General features: G+C 32.1%; 3 protein-coding genes across 8 annotated transcripts in view; all 3 read right to left on the bottom strand.

Annotated features, from left to right (window-relative positions):
* The window catches only part of Mondo (MLX interacting protein mondo), a 27760-nt gene extending 20655 nt beyond the window's left edge, over nucleotides 1-7105 (bottom strand). For both annotated transcript variants that reach the window (XM_018456859.1, XM_018456860.1), the window contains exon 1: nucleotides 6705-7105. The gene's annotated coding sequence lies outside the window, so the exon portion shown is untranslated. The remainder of the gene's footprint in view (nucleotides 1-6704) is intronic.
* A 1178-nt stretch (nucleotides 7106-8283) lies between these two features.
* Nucleotides 8284-23079, bottom strand: LOC108728373 (cGMP-dependent protein kinase, isozyme 1). Of its 5 annotated transcripts, none has more exons than XM_018456892.1 (14): nucleotides 19196-19386; nucleotides 14769-15153; nucleotides 13952-14115; nucleotides 13553-13827; nucleotides 13185-13327; nucleotides 12906-13043; nucleotides 12434-12612; nucleotides 12103-12344; nucleotides 11370-11693; nucleotides 10824-11055; nucleotides 10085-10191; nucleotides 9711-9950; nucleotides 8516-8582; nucleotides 8284-8415 (listed from the first exon to the last, which is right to left on the bottom strand). In XM_018456892.1, the coding sequence occupies exons 3-14, from the start codon at nucleotides 14069-14071 to the stop codon at nucleotides 8320-8322; spliced, it is 2163 nt and encodes a 720-aa protein (XP_018312394.1). In that variant the 5' UTR covers nucleotides 14072-14115; nucleotides 14769-15153; nucleotides 19196-19386; the 3' UTR covers nucleotides 8284-8319. The 5 variants fall into 5 exon arrangements, with proteins under 5 accessions (XP_018312394.1, XP_018312399.1, XP_018312397.1 ...); XM_018456897.1 differs by having other exon boundaries at nucleotides 13967-14115; XM_018456895.1 differs by having other exon boundaries at nucleotides 14773-15153.
* Nucleotides 23080-23488: 409 nt separating this feature from the next.
* Nucleotides 23489-24610, bottom strand: part of Sur (Sulfonylurea receptor) — a 14201-nt gene continuing 13079 nt past the window's right edge. The window contains exons 28-30 of the mRNA XM_018456799.1: nucleotides 24405-24508; nucleotides 24102-24298; nucleotides 23489-23686 (exon numbers count right to left, since the gene is read on the bottom strand). Of these exons, the coding sequence (XP_018312301.1) occupies nucleotides 23531-23686; nucleotides 24102-24298; nucleotides 24405-24508 (457 nt within the window). The 3' untranslated portion in view covers nucleotides 23489-23530. The remainder of the gene's footprint in view (nucleotides 23687-24101; nucleotides 24299-24404; nucleotides 24509-24610) is intronic.

Raw genomic sequence — 24610 nt, 5'->3', positions numbered from 1 at the left:
AACTATATGTATATATATATATATATATGATTATTATTTCTAACATTATAGCAGTAATAATCATAAAAATGGGGCTCCTAATCGTAATTGTTTTACTATGCAATTGTAGTCACAAAAACCAACATAAATATCATACTTTCTCTCACTGTAAATATGATAAATAATTAAACAACGTACGATACACGTGCGATCATGTGATAAAATAAAAATCGTGCGAAGAAAAAATTTTAATTTTTCTATAGCGATCCTATAGCCTCCAATAATCAGCTGTTCGTCTTCGGTCTAATTGTAAGGGGCACGAGTGCTTCCGAATTGGCGCCAGGCTTCCTGTCGATACGCGCGATTAACAAGTTTATTTCGCGGTAGCACGTGGCGGAGAACGATCGGAACCCCCTCTGGCCAGTTGAATGACCGTATCGCCGAAAACACAGCCGGCCGGTGCCCGTCTTTTACAGTCCGAACGTCAATTTCTATGAGCAGCCGTAAGCACATGGAATTCACAATGGTCAGTGACTTCTCGGAGCTATATATAAAATTAAACGCGACCGAGACAATACATCGCGACGATGTCCTACGTTCTACTAACGTTAATGCGATCAAATATTGGCTTAATCTGTAATGCCTAACAAACCTTCATGTGAGATTTAGTTGAGAATCATTTTATCTCTTACTCTATCTCTATTTACTTTTTAAATTTTGTCATGTTTCAATAACTATGAATTAAAAAAAATTATTTTTCTAAAGAGTAGAATTTTTGTCTTTGATGATTTTTTATAACTGAATGCGTTTCTATTCAATGTAGATTAATCTCGGTTCAACTTGCTCCTTTTCTAATTCTTAAAACTAGAAAAAAAGGAAGAGTTTATTGAATCAAGATTAAAATTAAACTGCATTCATAAGAACGGTCATAAGCCCAGTTCCACCAATATAAGATTAACTTTAGTCTCAGTTTAATGTACTGTTTATTTTTTTTAATTTCTAGAATTAGAAAAAGATAAAGAATTGAACCGAAATTAAAGTTAGTTTTATATTGATGAAATTGGGTATAAATATATCGCGATGTCTTGTTCTAATTTTCTGACATAATATATTTCAAGTAAATTACTTTTGAGCCTGTTACTGACTTGTGGTTACCAAATTTAAATGCAAATATAAGACTAACAATAGAGAGAAGGTTGTTTTTGTAATATGTTCACGTGTTAACTGAATGGATTAATGGGAAAACATGTTACTATTTATAGTCTAACGGAATTTGTAGAATTTCATATTTACTTTAGTTTGAAGATAATTTCTATATTCACACGTCTAAAAATACGGATTAGTTTAGTTGATCCGTACACAAAACATTTATCTAAGATCACATCAAGTTTCTTATTATTAAGTTATTACGCGACTGAATTAAAAAATATCTAATTATATTATAAAAATCTAATTATATTACAATATCTAATTAAAAAATATCTATTTATATTATAAGTAATATTAATTTTGACACATTATGGCTAATATCATTATAAGATTCATATTGATATTAAAATCTCTGTTTCATTGTCATTTTATCTCATTTCGTTAATCATTAGTAAGATAAGTACTCAATTTACATAATAATGGCATTATAATTTAAAAGTACCATTGTTATTAATGTAATAACATTGATTTGACTCCCAATTGCTCGCGAGATTCCATAGAATCCTACATTTTACAATAAAAATACATTTTGTACGTTAAATTGGTTTTTGTTAAAATTTGTGTGTTGAATTTTTAATATACCGAGTGTTATTTTAACATAATGTAACTTTTTTTGTTATTTGAATATTTTATATTAAATTGCTATTTAATATTTTTTTTGTTAAAAGAAGACAATTTTTTAAAATTATATTAATTGTACTTAAAGAAATGTTTAAACAAAAAGGGTCGATCGAAGGTGGATCATGTGAAATGTGTTAAATTTAACACCAATATTTTAACAGTGTAATTTATCGCTTTGTCATACCTTTATCATATAGATAACATGCTATAAATAGAAGGAACGAAAAGTGGAAGAAATCGTGTAACTTCGAGGACCAAGCTGCGCTTCATTACGTGAAACAAGAATTTTGGGCGAAGCAATTTAATCCCATTAACGTGACCTATTAACACCGATTGCACAAGAATCGAGCATGTATTCGAGAATCGAGGCATCACCCGTTATAACCGGTTTCCCGCAGGTTCTTTCCGTTCGTTACCATTCAGCCGTTGAGTTCCGGACGAGTTTCAGCAGAAAGTAATATCTTTTTCCAAGTATATTCTTTCAGATACTATCGCACCACTCGATTGATTATACAATTGCCGATTACCGTAAGTTCGAAACGCGTCAGGTCTTCTCGGTTGCCTTTTTCCCCTTCAGCAATCTTACGCAAGTACTTGCGACAGCTCACACGTCATTTTCCAGCGAGCGGATTCAGCGTTATGGCATTAGATGTCGAGAAATGTGAAGGTGTCTCAACGTTGCGAATCATGCGCACAACTTGATACGTGGAAAACGATAATTTATGTATGGCACGTAAGAGTGTCCCTTCGTACATCCGCATTTTATTTCAGTAACGTATCACCAAAGTAATTTCGTTGACTGTTCGTTTTTTGCTAAAAATATCTGCAATATCGGAAATATCTTTGCTTGAAATGCTCTTTTAAAAAATTTTATTTTTAACATAAAACTTATATCACGTTAAACATTCTTTGAACTGCAGCTTTCACGACTAATTGAATTGATGATCTTTCTATAACAAAAATATTGATGGAAATTGTTATTTATTTAAATTTAACATTAGATTTTTGTAAGAGAGTTTGAAATTGAAATTATTAAAGATGAAGAAAACTGTAATGAAATAAACGTCTAAGTTTCTAAGTTTCAATCTTTAATGTATTAATCAGTAAAATTAATTAGTACATCATAATTCTTTGATTTCTTACATAAAGTGTTACTTTTTATTTATTATATCTATTAAATATATTAACCTCAGTTTAATTAATTGATACACTGCAATTATTTGATTTCTTACATAAAGTATTATTTCTTAGTTTTCTCGAGCCAGTTTTGAACACTATTCCGTAACACGCCGGTACCTCTCGCTATCTGTAAAGTATTATGCCCTTTGACCCTCTCGAGCCGACTCTATCGCAGGGCGAAGTCAAATGCCTTATCCGTTCGTTCATTAACGCTCGTTGTGCAAGTACGCGCGCCGCTTAGATTTCGGATCGTATAGATAAAAACGAGTATTTACAGCAAATATTGTATAAGGCAGGGATCTCGTTTTATGTACACAAGAATATCTTGTTTAAAAGTAGTCACGTAGGTGCAACGAATACCAATTTCCAAGATCATATGGAACAAGGTATGATTAAGTTATAGTCAATGGAATTTACACAATTTATAGCATTGATATATTGGTGCGCGTTAATAAAATTTTGATTTACAGTTTGATGACGACGTGTTTTTGGCATTTCTTCGTCTAATCCGTCGCAGCGGGAAAAACCGGCTGTTATTTCTGACTTAGGTCGAACAGTGGAAAATCTCGTATTTCTAATTTAAGTGTAAAATCCTATCCTTTTCAGCATAAAAAAGATTTTAAAAATCATACATACTGTTACTACATTAATCAAATATTTAATCAAATACTATAAAGATTTTAAATTTGGACACATTTTTATTATTATAAATGTACCAAGCGACTCATTTTAATAGCGTACAGTTCATATTGCGTCAGTTACTGAAAATGATCAAAATAATGTGGCCGGAACATCTAGATATTTACCAATAAACATATTTTTTACATACGAAAAACTAGTGTCGGCTCTTATAGGCTTTTCTTTATTCATTTGATTGTATACCACTCGAGCCTTTACACTTCTTGTATTTCAAATATTTAAATTGCACTATTACTCATAGATATAATTAACAATGAAATCCGATTGATCAATGTAATAATTAAAGGTGCGCGTGGACGTATTTGTGTATATTATTATGTATATTTATCAAGCCAGATAACAAGTAAGAAAGTAAATCAAATAAATAAATGAAATGAGTAAATAATGATAACTTGATTTTGTGGCTTTGCACCAACTGATAATCTACATCATATACATAAATCAAATCTTTCTAATAAAATGATAGAATCATCATCATCATCATCTGCTGTGTCAATTGTGCAATATTATGCAATTATTAATTATGTCACATTAACTTATCTAACTGAAACACGATTTATAATAAAGAATGTAGGTTAAACCAAGATTTTTTAACTTAGATTATATTATTACATAAAACTATGCTATTATTTTTAACCCGTTCGTGTGATTTATTGCTAACATTACATCCATGTTCTTCGTGTATTAATACAATTTAAAAAAAATTAAATTTATTCGAGATTGCTATCTCAATTGAATAGAAACCTAAATTTTACTTCGCATGCGCGCGCGAAAGATCGACATCACCTCCGTTTCTTAGTATAATTGAAAAAAACATGGTTTTTTATACATATTAACAGAGAAGAATATAAGCTAAATCAAGATTAACTTGGATTACATTATTACATAAAACGATGCCATTATTTTTAACCCGTTCATACAATTTATTGCCAGTATTACTACATCTGTGTCTCTTCCTGTATTTATAAAATTTAAAAACAATTAAATTTATTCAAGATTGCTACCCCAGTTAGACACAGAATTTTAAATTTTGCTTCGAAACATTCGACGTCACCTTAATACGTAAAAAAGTAATGCAAAAAGAAACGAAGACGTAGTATCTCGCAGAGGTGTTTTTATCATTTACTCTGTTTTGATTCGCCGGAAGCACCAAACACGTCCCTAATGTTTCTGACATAATATTTACACGCCGAGCAAATAGGAGTAACTCCTTTAGCAGCTCAGGAATTTCTACCTTTCATTGAGTTCTGACAATAAGGATTATTAGGGACGTCGGGGACGATAATAACAGCGGTCGAACGCGTGTATTTACATGTTGCCTCCTTACATCATTTCACGTTGGAGAAGAATAGGCAAAAAATCGTATATGGAAACAAATGCCCACGTACGAGGAAATATAGCAGTGGTACACGCATCATATTTGTCAATAAGTAATTCCAAATTGTATCCGCGATGTTAAAAATTGTTCTGAGATTTGGGACGAATAAAGAGTTGACCAATTGCATTGGTTGATTAGCGGAATTGTTGATTCTTTGTTGTGCAATTTGTTAATTCTTTCTTCGTGTGAGATCTCGGAGCGATTTCTAGCATCGTGAAGATAAAAAGTCTTAAAAACGATATTTCAGCCTTATATTTTCTTTCTATGTATTATATGAATCATTTCATCGACTGGATGGGATAATCTCTAATTGTATAATGATCAGACTCAAAATAATTTTAACATTAGAGGCACCGATAATTAACGTATTTCTATTATTTAAATATATATATTAAATATACTCAAATATATTAAAAATATTAAATATATATTATTCATATAACAACCTTGGCCAAAAATAGGCACTTATATTTTTTTCATTAATCTAAAATTTTTTTATCTGTAATGTTTTCTGTCAATTGCCGATGTTAATTACTGATGACTGAAGTTAAAATTCTTGAAACAAAGAATAAAATATTTATAGCAAATGCCAGAACTCAATCTTTGAACTAAAACATGAAATAAAATGGTTAACAAGATACTTAATATCTTTTTTATCAAAGATGTATGTATAGATATTTTATCAAAGATGTATGTATAGATCTTCGAAAAAAGGGACGAGAGGAAAAAATAAATAAATTAATTTAATCACATACACATCGTAACGAAAAAAATTGCAGAAAATCTCAGAAAATGCACCGTTAAAATCTGACAAAAAAAATTACAAAATTACAAAAGTTACCAATCATTTCTCTGACTACTCCAGTAGTTCTGGTGTTAAATATAAAAGCGATCTATATGTATATCGCTGAAATAGTTTATGTTAGGCGCAATGAAACATCCACCCGTTTCAACAAGCCGAAAGCTCCGCGTTTAAGAAATAGGAGCAGAAAGGAGAAGGGAAACAAAGAATACGGCGTGTGTACCTAAACAAACGGGCGACGATGTACACACGACTTTTTTCTCGCTACGTAATTTTTTACATATTGTTGCCCTCTCGTCTGTTTAGATTCTCTCTATCTCTCTTTTTCTCTCTATAGGACAAATTGTTCGACACTCGTTGGGAATCGGCTGAGGCGCATCGGTTCTCCTTATCGCGGTCGCGTCACTCCACTCTGCGCCACGATTTTTATCGCGAGCCTGGCGTTTCATGGAAATCGCCCGCACGTTTCTATATAATCGTTACTGCTGTTGCTGCTGTTCGTTGTCTCTCTCTCTCTCTCTCTCTCTCTCTCTCTTTCTCTCCGCCCACAGATCAAATAGCGCAATTAAGCCTCCGCGTCTCCCGAGTCGTTATCATTCCTGTTTCGCGTCCACGGCTGTCCCCTCGACGATCAAGAAAAAAACGCGACCGTTCGATGTCGTGCACCAGATGTTGGTCCAATCCGCGGGAATAATCCGCGTACGAATGTGCGACGTATGTGTGTGCGCGCGCGCGTGCGTGCAAGCGAGCGAACGCACTTTGCGATGAATTGCGCACATATGTATATACATACACACGCGACCAAGTAGGGACGAGACGAGCCTCCATCGCACTCACCTTTTGGACCTATCTCACAACTCTCCGTCACCGTTCCCCGTCGCCTCTGCCGTCGATGTGGCCAATGCAGGCCCGCCCGCGCCGCAGGGGGGTACACGCTCCGAAAATTATTTCTTCCCGATCCCCGTCGGCGGTCGAGAGGCACACACGCTCGCCAGCCAGACCCACACCCGAGGGTCTCGGCGCGTTCGCGTTCGCTCCTTCGTCAGGCTGGGCCGCGAGGCGTCGCACCCGGACGCGGCCCGTACGCGTTATTGCACGGCACACACTCGCTCATAACGGCACGGCGACGACGCCATTTGCGCGCGAGTCCACGTTCGCCCACAATCGCCCCGCGATACGATACACGACTGCCGCCAGGCCCGCGGACTGCGGAGACGGCGCCGACCACGCGCGCCACTACGCACAGCTGATGGAGGAATGCGGCCGCGAGCGCCGGCCAATAGCGACGCGCGCATCGCCCCTCACCACTCGCTCGCCGACGCGGCTTTTTTCAAATTGCCCACAGCGCGGAACAAAGGCTCCAAGATGCGCATTGGGCGTTTGATAAAAATCATCTTTTAAACATGCTTTAAACGTTTAAAACATGCTTGACCAATGTTTTTAAAATGTTTTAAATACGTATTTTTTATAGTATTGTTTAAAGCATGTATGAAGCATAAAAACAGAGTTTAAAAAAACACAATGTTTTGTTTTATAAAAAAAAAACAAAAGTAAAAAAATAAGTTTTGATCGGAATTCATTCCGAATAATTTCATAATACGTAGCCAATATTTAAAATTAGAGTAATATTTTTTTTTTCGTCTAAGAGATGTATGGTATATTATACGATAGTCATAATTACAAAATTATTTATTTATTTCGAGATGATACGTCATTATTTCAAGATACCTTTGCAATCTTTATAATTATGCAATTTGACTAATTTTAAAATGTTAAACTTCTTGTTATATTTAGAAACATTCAAGATTATATTTTATAAATTATAAATATCATCTTTTTTTTAACAAAACAAAATATGGTAATTATTTAGAATACGTGCCTCATCTTCGATGTTGATGAAATTGGGCTTATTCGATTGGTCCGTATTCTAAATAATTATCCAAAATATTGTTAAAATATTACGTATATTCATTTGTATCTAAGATACACCGGAATATATTAGTGAGTGCTTATAAAGAAATATATAATATAATTTCTTACATTAGTAAATTATTTTTTACCAATTAGTCGTTAAGAAAAACTAGAAATTCTAATTGATTATATGAATCGACGAATTTTATGAGCGAATGATTTCAAGAAAATAATACTCTGTTCAATTTTATAAAAAGACTGATCGGAAATGTTAAGTAAACATTTTTTTTTTAAAAGGCTACTTATTGTTAAGTAACTATTAACAAATGTCTTAATCTATAATGCAGTTATCTATTTTTACATCTTAAAAACATATCGAGTTGATATTTTAGTATCCTTGTTATAATTACATTTTAGTAATAATTAATAAAAGAGCTATAACAATTAATATTTCTATAACAGACACAGTTAACAAATGCATTTTTTGATAGCACAAAGATGTAATTATTGTATCTATCTGTGTTACACCAAGAATTTATTTTCAGAATTCCATGTCCCAGCCGGAAAATTCATCCGGTGGAATATCGCGATCAGGTGGATATCTTTCAAAGTTTCGTGTATCGAGTTGATGTCGTACCTAGAAATGCACAAATAAAATAGATGATTTTAATACAAATTTTAAATAAAATTTTTGCATGAAAAATAAAAAAATTGAAAGCGTGTTTTATTTAATATACCGTTGGTACAATGGGAGCTGGTAGAGCCAATCTTTGAAGCGCTTGCCAGTTGAATCCGGAAAACCATCTGTTAAAAGGACAAAGATAAAAGTTATTATAAAAGAAAAGATGAAACACAGGCTACTTTACTGAGAGAAAGGATTTTGTTAATTTAACAAGCGCCACCAGTACTTTTAACAAGTGATCGGTAAATATGTGACAACAAAATTGATTTGTTGTGATTGCTACCAGTCTGCTATACCAACTAATTATTAGTAATAGAAGCAAACTCTAACCTTTTAGATAGATTTTAGGATCGTTTATCATAGAAATCATAGACGATCGTGGAATCTTAAGTCATAAGAAACTGATCAATTACAATCAAATATAGAGAAAATACTTGACTAGAATTAGTCAATTTCTTACGATTTGAGACCTTACGACCGTCTACGACTTCTATGTATATATATATATATATATATATGAGCCTTTTCCCAGGTAGCAAAGTTTGTCATTTTGACGTCAAATTGAAGTCATGTTTGTACAAATGATGTCAAGTGACCAAAAAGTGACCATAGGTTTTATTAGACGTCATTTCATGACGTCAGTATGATGTTATTTCGTGCCGGCATACTGACGTCATTTTCGTAATGTCATTCCGTGACGTCATATTGACATCATAAGTCGCCAGTTGGTAGTATAATGGTCAGTAAAGGCCCAAAATATGACGTCAAAATGACAAACTTTACTACCTGGATTATTTGCTAGCTATACTATTGATTATTTGTTACATTGACGAATGAGAAATAATTAATTTGCAATAGTAACTAATCGATTGTTTTCTTAACAAATATCACATTTGTTTTCCCTTGATTTGTTCCTATAACAAAATCATTTCTCTCAGTATTAAAATTTATGTATAACTAAATATACATTTACATTTATATAACTAAAAAAATTAAAAATTAAAAAACAAAATGAAAACCTATACACTACTATTTTTTCTCTATTTTATATTATATTAATTGGAAAGCATCTTATTTTAACATTTTATAAAATAGAACATTTCTTTTACAAAATGTTTCCCCTTATAAAGATATTTAAACATGAAACGTTCCTTAAAGATATTATTATTATACGTATATAACATAATTTATGAAATATTTTTAAAGATATAAATATTTTTTTTCTTTGTAAAATATTTTTAACGACTTACTTGTGATCGCGAATATCTTGTATCCCGTTTCGCTGGTAACCCAATCGTTCGGAAGCGTTCAAACGGAGTAGTTTCTTGATGAGATTATTAGCGTTTTTGTTGACAATGTTTGGTATACTAACCATTTCGATCCCTTTGAGAATATTGTTATAAGTCGTCATATGATCGGAACCTCGGAAAGGCGGCTTACCAACGAGAAGCTCATGTGTTAGGATGCCAAGAGCCCAGTAATCCACCGCTCTAACGAAATGAAGAATTAAATGTGATGGGAAACACATAGAAAAATATATAGAGACAATAATATATAAATATAGAAAAATATAGAAACAATATAACAATTATAATGAACGTTGGAACATTCTTAAATTTCTTACCTGTCATGGCCTTTATTCAAAATAATTTCCGGTGCGACATACTCTGGCGTACCGGCAAACGTCCACGTTTTGGCCGGACCAATTTTCTTACTAAAACCGAAGTCCACCTATGGAAGAGAGATAATTTTTTTCTTGTAGGATTTCTCATTCTCACATGAATCGGGCCTGCTGCAGTAGGCAGGTGTGTAAGTTATATACTGCACAATAAAGAAGTATTAACAAAGAAGGCGACAAATTAAGTTTCAAAAAAATCAATTCTCCATTCCTAACACCAATTGCATGTGTTCGCGCTTCTGTTAGACTTAATTTTTTCTAAAACTTGTACTGTACATCACCAACCGTTGGAACAAATAATTGTTTATTTCCTGACGCTACTAAAATTTTCCAGTACATACAAAACCATTTTACCGTCAAGATATCGATCGTTTTCCTAGAACAGAAACGTAAAAATTTTCTCTATTAATTTCAATAAAAAAATTTTTATCTTTTTCAGATTTCTGTCTAGTTTCATAATCAAATTTCATCCTCTATAAAAAGATATTTAGAAAATTATTTAAAAACTATCCTATTTAAAAGATTGGTAAATAAAAATATTAAGGGGGGCGGCAAAATCTCCTTTGTACCTTATGTTTCAGCAGCAGGCCCGATTATAATAATATCTAAATGTATATTTCGAAGAAACTTTAATAATCACGTAATTGGAAGTTAATTTATTATAATTAAAAATTGAGTGTCTCACCAACTTTAGATAGCCACGTGTGTCGAGCATAAGATTTTCCGGTTTGAGATCTCGGTAAACAATGTTCAGTGAGTGAAGATGATCGAGGGCTTCTACTACACAGCCGACCATAAACTGTGTAGTGGCGTCATCGAAAAGACGTCTCCTTTGAAGAGTCGTCCAAACATCTCCACCGAGACACACTTCCATGAGAAAATAGACGTACTTGCTATCCTTGTATGTTTGATAAAGCCTAAAAAAATACAAAATTATATTAACTTCAGTCTAATTATTGTTTAAAAATTCTTTTAGTACTTGATTAAAATTTATTGATCAATTTTTTTGTTTATATATTTTTATTAATCTTGATGTAAATTACAAATTTTACGATGTTAATTGTTTTTACAGTTTATCAACAATTGAGAAATAGAAATAAATTAAAATATATTTATCTTATATTGATTTGAAATATCATTTTATACTAGCAATGGTAGTTTCATAATATTATATTATACAAATTAATCGTGATGTACATTGTAATATCAAACTTCAGTGAAAGATACTTACTTGCATATGAAAGGAGAATCGCACGCTTGCATAATATGTTTCTCATTCAGCACGTGTTCTTGCTGTTGTTGCTCAACCATGACCTTCTTCTTGAGTTTTTTTAGAGCGAAGCTCTTATTCGGGTCGGATCTGAGTGTCACCAATTCAACACGGCCGAATCCACCAACTCCTAACGTTCCCCTCGTTTCAAGGTCGATCAAGGTTAAATTTGCATACTCGTTAGTCCACTTCTTTGGGGTCAACGAACGCTTTTGCTTCTCGTATTCAGCTAACCAGTCCTTGTTACGAATTTCATCCAGACTACCCAGATAGTTCAGGAATGACCTGGCAATTTCTTCGAATTATGTAATATTTTTAACATTTTATATTTACAATACATGAAAAAAACTGTCTTAAAATCGTCATTGACTAAATATAAATGTCTCTTTGTAAAATAAAATAATAATTTTGTATAATAATAATTAATAATAGTAACAATCTTAAGAGATAAGTTTCTTAATTTTTCAAATTTATCTTAAAATGAAGTAAAATATCAAAATAAATAAAAATGTTACAATTTAAAATAAACGACTGATATCTTAAATTAAATAATTCACGGATATTTCATAGAAATTAAGATAGCTTTTGCAACTTATATTTTTTTTAATTTGTTTAATTTGACGACACATACAATTAATTTGACTTCAGAGATTTATTAATTACAAAATGACGCGGGTGTATTAATTGAACTCACGTTCTATCCAGAGTCAAGCATTCGACACCAGGTGCAAGCGCGATCGCGTTGGCACGTCGTTCACCCTCGTCATCGTAGAGAGCCAATTCGCCGAAGTAATCTCCTTTGCCGAGAACTACTAATTCCTCCTCGCCTCCGTACTCGATGTCTTTGGTGATTCGTACGTTGCCGCCGCTGATTATATAGAATTTCTCACCCTTCTCGCCTTGTCGCAGTATTTTCGCTCCAGCCGGGAAAAATTCCTGCAAGCATTATTATAACGTTCTTTTAAGCCATATTATAAACTAAGCGGCGAGCAGAATGGTATCTTTTAAAATATCTTCTTACTTACTACTCTTATAAGATCGGATATCTTCGCGAGCACATGATCCTTGGGTTCCGGAAGTTTTTGAAGAACGGAAACGCGTTGGAGGAAACGGATGTTGCCCTCCAGTTGTTCCTGAGCTGTTCTCATCATTATAGTTAAAAACACTGATCTGTCGAGAACCCATACTTTTCCAGCTTTCTTTACTGAAATAACACAAAATTGGACATATATATAATTAATTTAAAAGAAAGCGCTTCTTAGTTCTCAAGGAAATTTCTCAAATTTCCATGATACATAATGTGTTTAATAATATTGTAAATTTTACTACAGATTTGAATATACATGCAGCTTGTTTTATAAAACTTACAAAATTTCTTTTTTTGTAATATTTATATAAACTTAAATATATTTGTATTTAATTTTGAGAAATATTTCCTAAAACGTGTAATAAATTTTTAGAAATATGTCGAATTTTTTATTCATTTTTCACACTTACCCCTAATAGATCGAAGTCTTTTCGTGTTATACAATAGAGCAATTTCTCCAAACGCAACTCCTGGTCCGAAACTTCTTTGGAATTTGTTCCCCTCGTAAATGTCGAAATCTCCTTCCGCCGACACATACAAGTGCGATCCTGTGGATGAATATTACACTTAAAAAAATTTACATTTTTACTGTAACTACGTACATTAATATTTATTAAGTAATTGTTCTGTAGACGTGTAGTAATATATTTCTAGAATTTATATTAAGTTTTCGCAAAAAGAGGCTATACCTATATCGCCCTCTCGGATAACTTGAGTATTAGCGAGAATTTGTTTTGGATACATGGCAGAAACGAGTGACTCCATCTGATTTTCTTCAAGATTACCCAGAAATTCGTTCTCCAATATAGCCCTTTTAATTTGCCTGGCACTCCTAAAAAAAAAAGACGATAATATTACGTTCTATACTTTTTCGAAAGGAATGAAATAAAATCAAACCTATATCGATTAGAAAATAATTACATAATAGACAATTCAAAACTTATAATCTTCGAATATTATTATTCTTCATTAATTATTATGTAAGTTTCAATGCTAACTACCATAAATTATATTACAAATTATTTATTAATATTTATCATAATTATTTTCTGGTCACCTAGCATCTTTCTCGTATACGGGTGTTGGTGCCGAGGGTGGCGTTGGCGTTCTTCCGATGACGCCACCCCTTGGATTATTCACGTGTTGTTCGCCATTGTTCACAGCAGCCGCATCTTCTAATCTGGACTCTTCTTGATGTGATGAAAGGTGTTTGACATGATTGGTTTCAGATGGCGGTGACGACACTATGACTTTCGTGAGTGATGTGAATGATTCGGATGAAGACGAAACAGTGCCATTTACAGGAGGCAAGGTACCAGGTAACGGACGTATCTAATAAAGATTGAAGTAATATTTTAATAAAAGAAAAACTTTTAATTAGAAAGATGATTTTTTATAAAAATTATACCCCTTCTAAAATAAAACAAAATTGATAAATGATTTATTTATAAATTACGTTAATAAGACGTACGACGCCTATTGTGAAACTAGAGTCCTCGTAGCCCGGCAGAGGGGTGAGATTGATGCTACCCCTCTGCCCGAGGATGTTGGCCCTCGGGAAGCATGAGAACCTCATGTTATCTTCGTCCAAAGCATGTCCAAAGCAAATTCTTTTAACACCTGAAAGAAATGTATTCCTTTAATATTTATTTTAAACATAGCGTCATTAGTGTTTGTATTATTTTATAGAAAGATAAATATAAATTTATACATGATAAACATAAGAAAAACATGCAGATATATATGTATATTGGAAATTCGTAATATAAAATATTAATTTTTATGCACACTTTTTATGTACAATACATAAGTCTTTATAAAATGTTATATAATGTGTGTATATATACATATATATAAAAAAATTATGCAATATTTTAATCTTTTTTTATTTATTAATATAATTGCATCCCTGATGATGGCATGCTAATTAATTCACAATGTAATTTTTATCCACAATTATTTCATCTGTAATATTTAACATTAGAAAAGAATTCTCTCTCTTTCTCTTCTTGATTAGTTCGCCGAAAATCAAAGTTTCAGAGAGGTCTAATTATTTTTGCGCAGGGTAATCAATTTAAGTAAATGAACAAATTAATAAAGAGATAACTAATTTGATCTAAGATGACGTATAATTTTATTCATCGTTTGATATATACATCCAACCATATCTGGCTAATAATTATTCCCGTCTGCGTCGAAGAAATGTTTAATTAAGCTGATAGTCATAATTGAGCGGAATACGTAATGCTAGGACAATTATTTCGGTCACTCACTCACTCGTATCACGTTCCTTTCTTCATAGCGGCTCTCAACAAGTAATTATTCTTCAATATCACTTCACGCGGAGGTCACTCATGACCGGCACTCGATTCCTTCGTCGAGCACCTCGACTCGTTCGGATCGCGTTACGCTCATCATATAACTACTCCACTTTTCATGACGCACAGCTCTTTTTTTCATACGACTCGGTCTCGCTGCGAGAGTCGATTGCTACCACAGTAGTCACATGCTTATGCTAATGGTGTTTGGTGCACGTGATATATTGTGCCTTGACGTCATAATGCATTAGCACATGCTCATGATGAGAATATTCTCGACATTTTACCAAGTCCGATCATCCTTTCCTTCTCGTTAAGATTTCTAGTTATGGTAACTCTTCTGGAAAGAAGCGCTATATAATATGCTGAAGCTTTCAAAATTGTAAATGTCATAATAAACGAATAAATAAATGAGCTTGCGATAATTAATTTGCAATTTGTATTGTTGCATTAATATTGCTTATTATTTTGTAGTGACTACCATAAATTAATTCCTTATATAAAATGCAGTAAAACAAATTTTCTAGATTTAGCATGAAGATTTTATTCCTGTTCAGAGGGGATTAAAATAATTTCAATCATAATTTCGTTTTCTTCTTTTTTTGTATATTTCAATTAAAATAAATATATCTAGAAAAGTTAATTTATAGGTACCATTGATACAGATTTCTTCAAGATACTGCTGAAATTTTGGTTCTTTAAAAGAATATTCTATAAAGTTACACGGCTTGTTTCATATACATGTAAAATGCTTCAAGTTGCAAGTGCGATATAGGAACATCTTCAATTCTTTATTAAAATTTGAGACTCGCAATTATTGTCCTCTTCAGCACCGCTCTTTCGCAAAAAATGCGTCAAGGTGCGCACATATCTTATTGTGAAACCATTCGATAAATCCACATTGTTGTTAATCTTGTCACGATGCGATACGGTGAGTTATTCGATTTTATTAGAATCTTTTGCAAGGTGCACACGAAATTGCAAGCGAATTTATTCGCTTCTAATTTTTCCCTGGGTATTGTTTCACGAGGAGACGTCACTTCGTTTATCACCGATATGCAAACAGCGCAGGAATCTTGAGGTGATATTTTTTAGTCGTATCCATTATTCAGGACGCATTAAAAGCCTCGGTTATGCCAATTATTATTATTTCTTGACTTTGGTGTCAAAATGACTTTTCTTTTACTGACGCTGGAAGAATTCTTTTCGGAATCTTTGAAATTCTAGCATTGAATAATGAATGTACTGCGATAACCGAATAAAAAAGAAAATTTATGACTTAAACATAAAAAAGTTTTTAAAAAAAAGTCAAGAAATGAACAATCACAATTTAGAGAAAATTAGATATTAATTTTTACAAGTTTTTTTTTCCGAGAGCAATACAATTCTATTCTTCATATTGAGTTCATCAGTGGTTGAACATTTCATATAATTATTAATTTCTATAAAATTTCAAGATAATTATGTGTTACATATTGTCACAATATTATTATAATTATTTAATAAATCACAAAAGTATTTGCGTAGATACAATCTTCGCATAATTCTCTAATGATACGTAACCTCCTTATACTCATGCAAGGTCGACTCGTATCGGATTGTACTCACTATATTGAGACTATGATAACGCTATTTGATTAAACGCACGAGCAAACGATTGCCCAAACCCTAAATATATCCTCTGATTATACGGTCGTTGAAGCATGCACGATAAGTTCTGCGTGCAATCAATTAATTAATAAGTGATTTTCTACGGAAAGATTTTTAAAAATTCATTAAATGTATATTATCTCTTCCATAAGAACCGGCTAATAAAAAAGAAATATTTCAAAGCTATCTGTGTGATAGGACAAATTGTCTTAAAAGCGATTCACAAGCAATTGTATCGCTGTGAAGTAACTGAATTCAAGCCTACGAGATCTTATCGCGCGCATCAAGCTACAAATATTATATAATTATAATTAACGAAGCGATAGTATCGTTGTTCATTATTCGAATAGTCAAATCACGCGTTTTGTCATCGCATTTCGAAATAAAGATAAGAAAAAACCGCGCACTTCCGGTGTTCCATAATGAATTAAACTACTTTTATGTAACAGGAAAAGTCAGAAGATTCGGAAAAAAAACTTCAGATTTCCTCATAACTGAAAGAAGTTTTTTGTAAAGAAAAATACTATCCGACTCATATTACACTTAATAAGACTTGCTTGAAATACTACAGGTATATTCATACTATTTTATATTCATATAAATATTTTATATTTATGTCTTGTAATATATGAAATCGTTATTTATTGTGATGGATAAAATATGCAAAGAGAAAGATGAGGAAAACGAGGGCGAAAACGGTGGTCGATCGACAATTACACGCAATTCCATTCTCTTAGTGCGACATTTCCTGTCTGTGAAAAAACAACTATGCCTCGTTAACGGCTCGGAATTAAGGTCTCGGGAGAATAACTACGGTTTGCGTCTCGTTATGCGGCGATGCGCTCGACATGATTTGCCAGCGCATCGCGCGACACTTTTTTCGCTTCGCTTTTCAGTGCAGTTGTTTATGTAAAAATTGCGAGGTCACGAGTCCCGGAAATGATGAAAACGTAACGATATTGTAATTTGTTGCACAATGAGCTCGGTGTCGATTTCTCTGACGGAAAATACACCGGCAATATTTAAGCGCACGTCATGATGCGGTTGCGAAAAACCAATGACAAGGATAAATGAAACATAATACGATTCTTGTCTCGTTAAATCTTAAAATATTCAGACTCGTGTATTTTTAAACCGAATGTATCGTCTGTGGGCAACAATGATTCGAATTTCAATAATTGAGGAAAATTTACAGTTCGTTTTGAAACTCAAGCGCCTTTCTTTCAACATACAATTTTTTTAACTCAATTTATTGTGAAAAGTATATTTAGATTTGATTAATTTAGATGTTTATTTTACAATTTTTATTTTTAATATTTATTAAAATTATTTTTATTAATAATAACGTAGCATTAAACATAGATTTATTTAAAGATTTTGTTTACAAATTTCTCAATCATAAACTTATCCAATAATTAAGAATAAAATAAAATAGTAATTATAATCTAGAGTCTAAGAAGTCAAAGCATATTTTTAAAATTTAAATGTTCTTTTCATACATTTTATATTCTTTTCTTCTGATAATTATGTAAAGATTCTTTTCTGTGCTAATTATGAGTTTCCAGTTTTAGAACTTTGTTACTTCACGTGGTGATACTTTTATATTTTGCAAACATTTTATACACGTAACACAAAGATAACACGTGTTATATGTGTTAAGGTAGCCAGCAATTGAGTATTGCCCAATGTTTTATCGATATATTTGCGAAGAAGTCTGCATATACATTTCAAGTCGCGGACAATTAAGGTAATATTGTCTGATAACGTCAGTTATACATATAGATGCCTCTTTATTACAGGCGCGTTTAATCAATAGTATCGACAATCATTGCCGAGGTTAATTAACTTCATCTATGCCTATATGTGTGTATGGCAATAATTAATTTTCTTCTTAACGCGACACACGCGTGTTACGTGCGTATGATTTGCTTTGTAACGAATAGCTATTTTTCGTGACTTCATTTACTAATTATTACTCATTCCTGTCCCTTTTTGCAAGTTATTTGTTACCCAGAATTACCCATGAACAGAGATATAAATGCGGCGATAACTAAAAGCATTACGATAATTAATAATAAAAAATAACGATAATTTTGAGAAATATAAATTTTCCTATTGCACATAATGTTTAAGTACTTAAAAGATAGCACAATACTAATTGATAGCAAATAAATCTATATATAAATTAATAGAGCGAGGATTGAGCTTTGAGTTCTTAATGTGTAAATAAAACGTAATATTTTTCTTTCAATTAATATTATGCGTTGCTCAATAAAAATCTAGTTATATATCTTTCCGTAATAAGATTTGAAAGTAATATATTAAAAATAATGATATAAAATAAACATAATATAAAATAATGTAAAATATATTGAATCTGTATTTTATATTTTTTCGCAACAGTGTCAAATTAAATTGTATAAATTATACACAAATCGAGCTAATAACAATCTATTATTTATACTCTCATTACGATACTGATGAAGGAAACCTTTTCACTTGGTTGCCATCTTCAATTTATCGACATCGGAATGCAAGTCGATCTTGAAATTTATCAGTCTAGAATGGTATCAGGAATACGAATCAATGTTTCCGTGAATCGATTAGATAATCGATCGCGCGGATTAAGACGTGTGGTGAGAAACGTCTATCATAGCATTGTCATCTTGACAGAGCGAATTCGATGATGTGCAACATAATTAGCGACGCTTATACTTTTTGGCGAAACTCACCCTTCAGGTTGACGTGGGAAATCTTTCAAGCTGGATTGAGAATCCTGCGCCGGAAAGCCCACTGAGGAACAGTGATGTCAAAGAAGATTATGCGCTTTCGTTCGCGCGATCTCGGAGCAAAGAGACATAGATCTTTTTTTTTTTCAAGTACGACCGCACGGAGGTGTACCGCATGAATTCGCACGTTCGACTGATGTTTCAGGTACGACAAAGACGCAGAAATCTTATCTAGCCGATAACAGAGCGGCGACGAGCAGTGTCAACAAGCAGGTATATGTGGCGCGCGAGCATCTTATCTAATGAGTCTATTCTTTTTCTTTTAATAAGATTGCCTTTGTGTTCTTTGTCAAACGTTCGTATAGGCATTGTAACTATCAGGAAAAATGTACTCTTTCTACTGGGTAGCAGTACTAATTTGATTTTTGTTTACTTTGCTGCTTATCAATACGAACTAAGAGTAACGGTTAAAAATTTTGTTCATAATCTTTTCATTTCTTTATGAAAATCATGCGTTTCACGGGTTTTCTCCGTGTCCAGATCCATTCTTGAAATGCCAACGTTTCGTGGACCTTGCAGTCCACTTCATCAGTCCATTTCATCGCCCTGATGAAGTGGATTGCAAGGTTCATATAGGAAACACCTGTGGAAGCCTCAAGAATATTTTCATTTCTTTTTTTATTTTTGTTTTTCGGAAATAAGTAAGATCGTGATTTACTAAAAATTAATTTATTGGAATTAGCGCGTGATATTAAGTTTTAATATCGTTTAATTAAGTTTAAGTTTTTACACAAAACACTCTGATAATTAATTTCAATTTAAAACTACGTATTTATTGTACATTTTTTTTGTTCTAAATGATATTTTTTATTAGATGAAACAATGTTTCGTTTAAATTGGAAATAATATTGATTTATTCTATTAGTTTGAGTGTTGCTGCAATTCGAAGATTAAAATGCTAATTGGTTTTATTGATTTACAATTTATATCGTCATTATACACTTTTCCAAGGATTATACACTTTTAAAGTAAAATATTTGAACATAAGATAAATGTTTCTCGAATATAGTAATATCTGCTTGTGTGTGCTATCATGCTGATTCAGCAACGATTTTCACTCTTACATTAATGAACAAAAATTGTGCGTCCAAAGTTTTCAATATAAAGGTGTAACATCAAGATAGTTCATTATCTAAGACAACGATGTTTTATCGCAAAATTTTAATACACGTCAGTGACAGTAATTAAATTAGTAAAATTAAAATTACTCTTAGGGCAGAATGGCTGACTTATAATCTTAAGATAGTGTTTTATGACTTAAGTCTTGTCTTTAGTAAAACGTACAAGAACTGTCTTAAGATTATAAGTCAGCCTTTCTGCCCTGAGCATCAAATAATGATGTAAAGAAAATGAAGTTTCACTTTCTTTATGTGACAACATAAGCAATTAAAAGGAATATTCCAAGTAATGTTTATTAAGTATTGCAACATAAATACTATTATGTTTGAAGATATTGTTTGAACATATTCTATTGTTAATGTTGTCAAGAGCAATTAAGAAACCTTCGAAAAACATTTTTTCGTTTTGAAAGAAACATTTTAAACAATTAGCTCTATTGTCAACTACACTTAACAATTGCAACAAAAGACTCTTTTAGTTTACCAACGCGATTATCTGTGAGTTAATAAACTAAAAAAAATTTTCTTCTGATCTCATTTGTTTTTATGTTTCCTTCATTCTTATCTGCGTAATGATGATCTCTTATCACGAGTCTTTATCATTATTTATACGCTTTTTTTAGCACCTCGACCGGTGCGCTCCTATTTTAATTCTTTATTATATTTTTCTTGCGATAACTAGAATATATCCACTTATAGGAGGTTCTCGCACTACTTTTTAGTCAATAGACGATTTATTCGTAAAATTATGTAAAATGATTAAAATAATAATATAAAATCGTTATCAATAATATCTAACTTGCTAATGTCATTATACATAATCATTGTTAACTTTATATGTTATTAAATATTTTAAAAATGATAAAATAAATGTTATAAGATGTTCATTTGACGCTAGTACTAATAGCAGGAATTTAGGAATGAACATGATATTTATTTATTATTATGCTTTAGATATAATAAATTTAGCATAATCTGAACTAAAAATGTATAAATTAATAATTTTTATTATAAATTTATTATATTTTTACTTATTACATTAAATGTACAAAACTTTATAGTTCGTGTTAAATTTGGCATATATCGTATTATTTAAGAGTTGGTAATACGTGCGGCGCACGTATTTAGTACAAATACGTTTGTGCTTGAAAGAGTTTTCCTGGTTATTCCTTAAAGAAAAAAATATGAGTTGTAAAAGTCAACCACGTAAAGGTCTCTTTATTACTCAAAAACAACTAGAGTGGAAGAACAATGTTAGTCAAGCAGCCAAAAAAAGAAAATTGTCTTCAGAAAAGACAATTCTGGATAATTGCATTCAAGGTCGACGTATAATAGAAATTAACAAATTAGTTGAAGATCTTTGGTGCCAGCTATGCACCTTTATCATTACATATATATAAAAATGATGTACTTTTTTACAATACAATACTCTTAAACTGTACGGTCAATTTAGATGAAACTTTATCAGAATGAATGTAAGTGTTTATTTTGTAACTATAATGATTTTTAAATTTCTGTCTTATATGGAAAGGTCTCAATTTAGGAGAAAATATCTTCAGAATAAGGTTATACATCTTCTTGTGGTGTAAAAATCTAGAAATTTAGAATTAAATATCTTCAAAACGGTACGGTAAATATCAATCAAATTTTTTCTAGATGTTGATATGATTAACTCTTGTATTGCATATATCTTATAGATCGACTTGTCTTATATTTCATCAAACCTCCTTAAATGGTCATATTTTCGTTATTGTCTATCCGCTTTAATTCATCAAAAAGAACAATCACTCTTCTTTCTTATCATTCGCCTTTTTTTATTGACAATTAGATAGCAACATTAAGCAAACAAAGGGGATGGCTTTATTCCCTAGAACTTAATATCCGTTGTTTGAAGATAATTTAGTTTATTTTATCTGAGATTTCCTACAATAGCTAATCAGTCAATAAATAAATCATATCATATTAACGTTATATTATTTCTTTGAATTTTAGAGAGAGAAGGAGAGAGAAAAGCATAGAAACTTACATATCAAAATATAAAGATCTATTAATATTCTGTCTCATAGAAAAAAAATTTGCTAATAACGCATGTGTCAATTTTCTAGAAATACTCACCTCTCAAACTTTACGATTCTCGCTAATCTCTCTATGATCTTGTATCGGTGCACAATAAAGTGTTAAATGTTTCACTTTAGAAAAATAGCATTATTCTTAAGACACATTAATAGCTACATTCTTGCATTCTTTTTATCGAATTGTTTGTAATCATACGATGATCATTTGTCACTGCAAATTTCAACTGTCACTTGAATTAAATACTTGATTGTTTAATAAAGTCACATGACTTGAGCATCGAACATTCAGATTCATTGTTAGATTAAAATTTTACCGATAATTATTGCCGTATATTTGTTGCAAATTATACATAACGCGGTAAAATAACTCTTTTGTTTCAAGTTAAAAGAGTTGAAAATTCACCACCTTTTTAATTAATTTATTAGGTACGTCCGACGAAAGTAATTCTCTCACGCGATGATTTATGAAACAATTGTACCAATAAAACGTTCACTTAGCTTTTTTCCTTATATAAAATTCCACGCTTGTCAGGCTTATCGGCATCGCTGTCGATCAGAGTCAAAAAGTGCTGATAAGTGAAACAACTCCGGTGCTATCGACAGGCCGGCCTCGATGCCACTAACAGAAAAACATGCTCACCTTTTCTGCAGTGGTAGATACAGTCGACGACGTGGGGATATTGGTAATTATTATCGTTTGGGACTCTTATTCTGCAATATACCGGGCGTCGCGTTCACATCATCAAGTACAACTCGATTATCACCTTTTATATATTTACAAATTACAATTTATAATATATTTATAATACCAAATTAGGATATTGTATAAAACTAACAAATTAGTCACGCATAAGATTAATATAAAAAATAAAACTTTGTCACATGTATATATCAGTATATGTATATTCCTATAACGTATAGAGACTTTATATCCTAAAGCAGTCTTAGAATTTTTATCTTAAGATTTAAATCGATATTATATGGAAAAAACGACTTTGTTGAAATTTTTAGATAGCTATTTCAGTAAGAACGTTTTCTCCGTGTGTATATTAGTGAAGTTAATTGACATTCTTTCACGGTTCCTCTCATCGTTGTTCGCTGCTTTGCTCGACCGCTTTGATCATTGCGGAAAAGACTCCGTTCTGTCTTTGCATTAAATCTGTCGGTGAGCCCTCTTCGATGATTTTGCCCTCGTCGAAAACAACGATGCGATCGCAATATAACAAAGCCGCTGCTCGATGCTGCAAACAGAAAACAGTTTTGTTAAAATATTATCTTTATCTAATGAGAGAGATTCAACTTTCAAGCATAAAAATTTTAGAAAATATTAAAAAACACCCTTTTCATTTTTTCAGTTTATTGATAAGAAATGTTTATTACTATCAAGCTTAAAATATATTTAACTGATATCAATATATTATAATAATCTGTATTATAAAATTTCAAATTTATTCCTGCATGGCATTTAAGAATTCAAGAGATAAGTAACTTTATATTTAGCAAGTACGTAGACTCAACATTTAATTAACAGTTTGATATAATCGGAGAATAATCGATTAAATTGTAATAAAAGGCTAGTTGATTCAACATTGATGGAATACATCGGTTATTCATTTAGCAAATGTACATTCAATTTATCGAACGCTAATTACTAACCGCAATGGTGATTACGGTTCTGTCCTCGAAAGCGACAGCAGCCGCTTTTAGAAGTGATTTCTCAGTGGCTATATCAAGTGCGCTAGTCGCTTCATCGAGGACGACGATACTCGATCGTTGAAGGATTGCACGTGCCATGCAAAGCAGTTGTAGCTGACCTGTTGAAAAGTTCTCGCCGCCTTCTCGTACCTCGAGACCTACATCAAAGTTAATTTCAATTATATTACATTGTTATTTTGAACGTACTGCATTATGTTTTTTATCGTATTAATTTTACGCATATTATATTATAATATTGCGTACTCAGTCCCTCGGGATGCGAAGCTATCACATCCTTGATTTGCGAAAGCTCCAAGGCTCGCCAGATTTCTTGATCCTCGTGTTCCGAAAATGGATCTAAATTTTCTCTACAAAAAGTAATTAATTTTAAGCTTGAATATATGTACTTAATTTTTAGATAAATACCGTATACTATACAGGGTGTTTCCAAATTAAATGGCAAAACTTCG

Source organism: Mycetomoellerius zeteki, unplaced genomic scaffold (genome assembly GCF_001594055.1).
Source record: "Mycetomoellerius zeteki isolate Tzet28-1 unplaced genomic scaffold, Tzet1.0 scaffold61, whole genome shotgun sequence".
Lineage (NCBI taxonomy): Eukaryota > Metazoa > Arthropoda > Insecta > Hymenoptera > Formicidae > Mycetomoellerius > Mycetomoellerius zeteki.
Note: the sequence above shows the minus strand (reverse complement) of the source record. Positions and strands in the feature narration are given on the sequence as shown.

Coding starts and splice junctions, on each gene's coding strand:
- LOC108728373 (XM_018456893.1), bottom strand. CDS start 14,071: ATGAGGTTCTCATGCTTCCCGAGGGCCAACATCCTCGGGCAGAGGGGT. Junction 13,044..13,184: donor TATCCGAGAGGGCGATATAG/GTATAGCCTCTT, acceptor ATTCATCCACAG/GATCGCACTTGTATGTGTCG. Junction 12,613..12,905: donor AAGACTTCGATCTATTAGGG/GTAAGTGTGAAA, acceptor GTGTTATTTCAG/TAAAGAAAGCTGGAAAAGTA.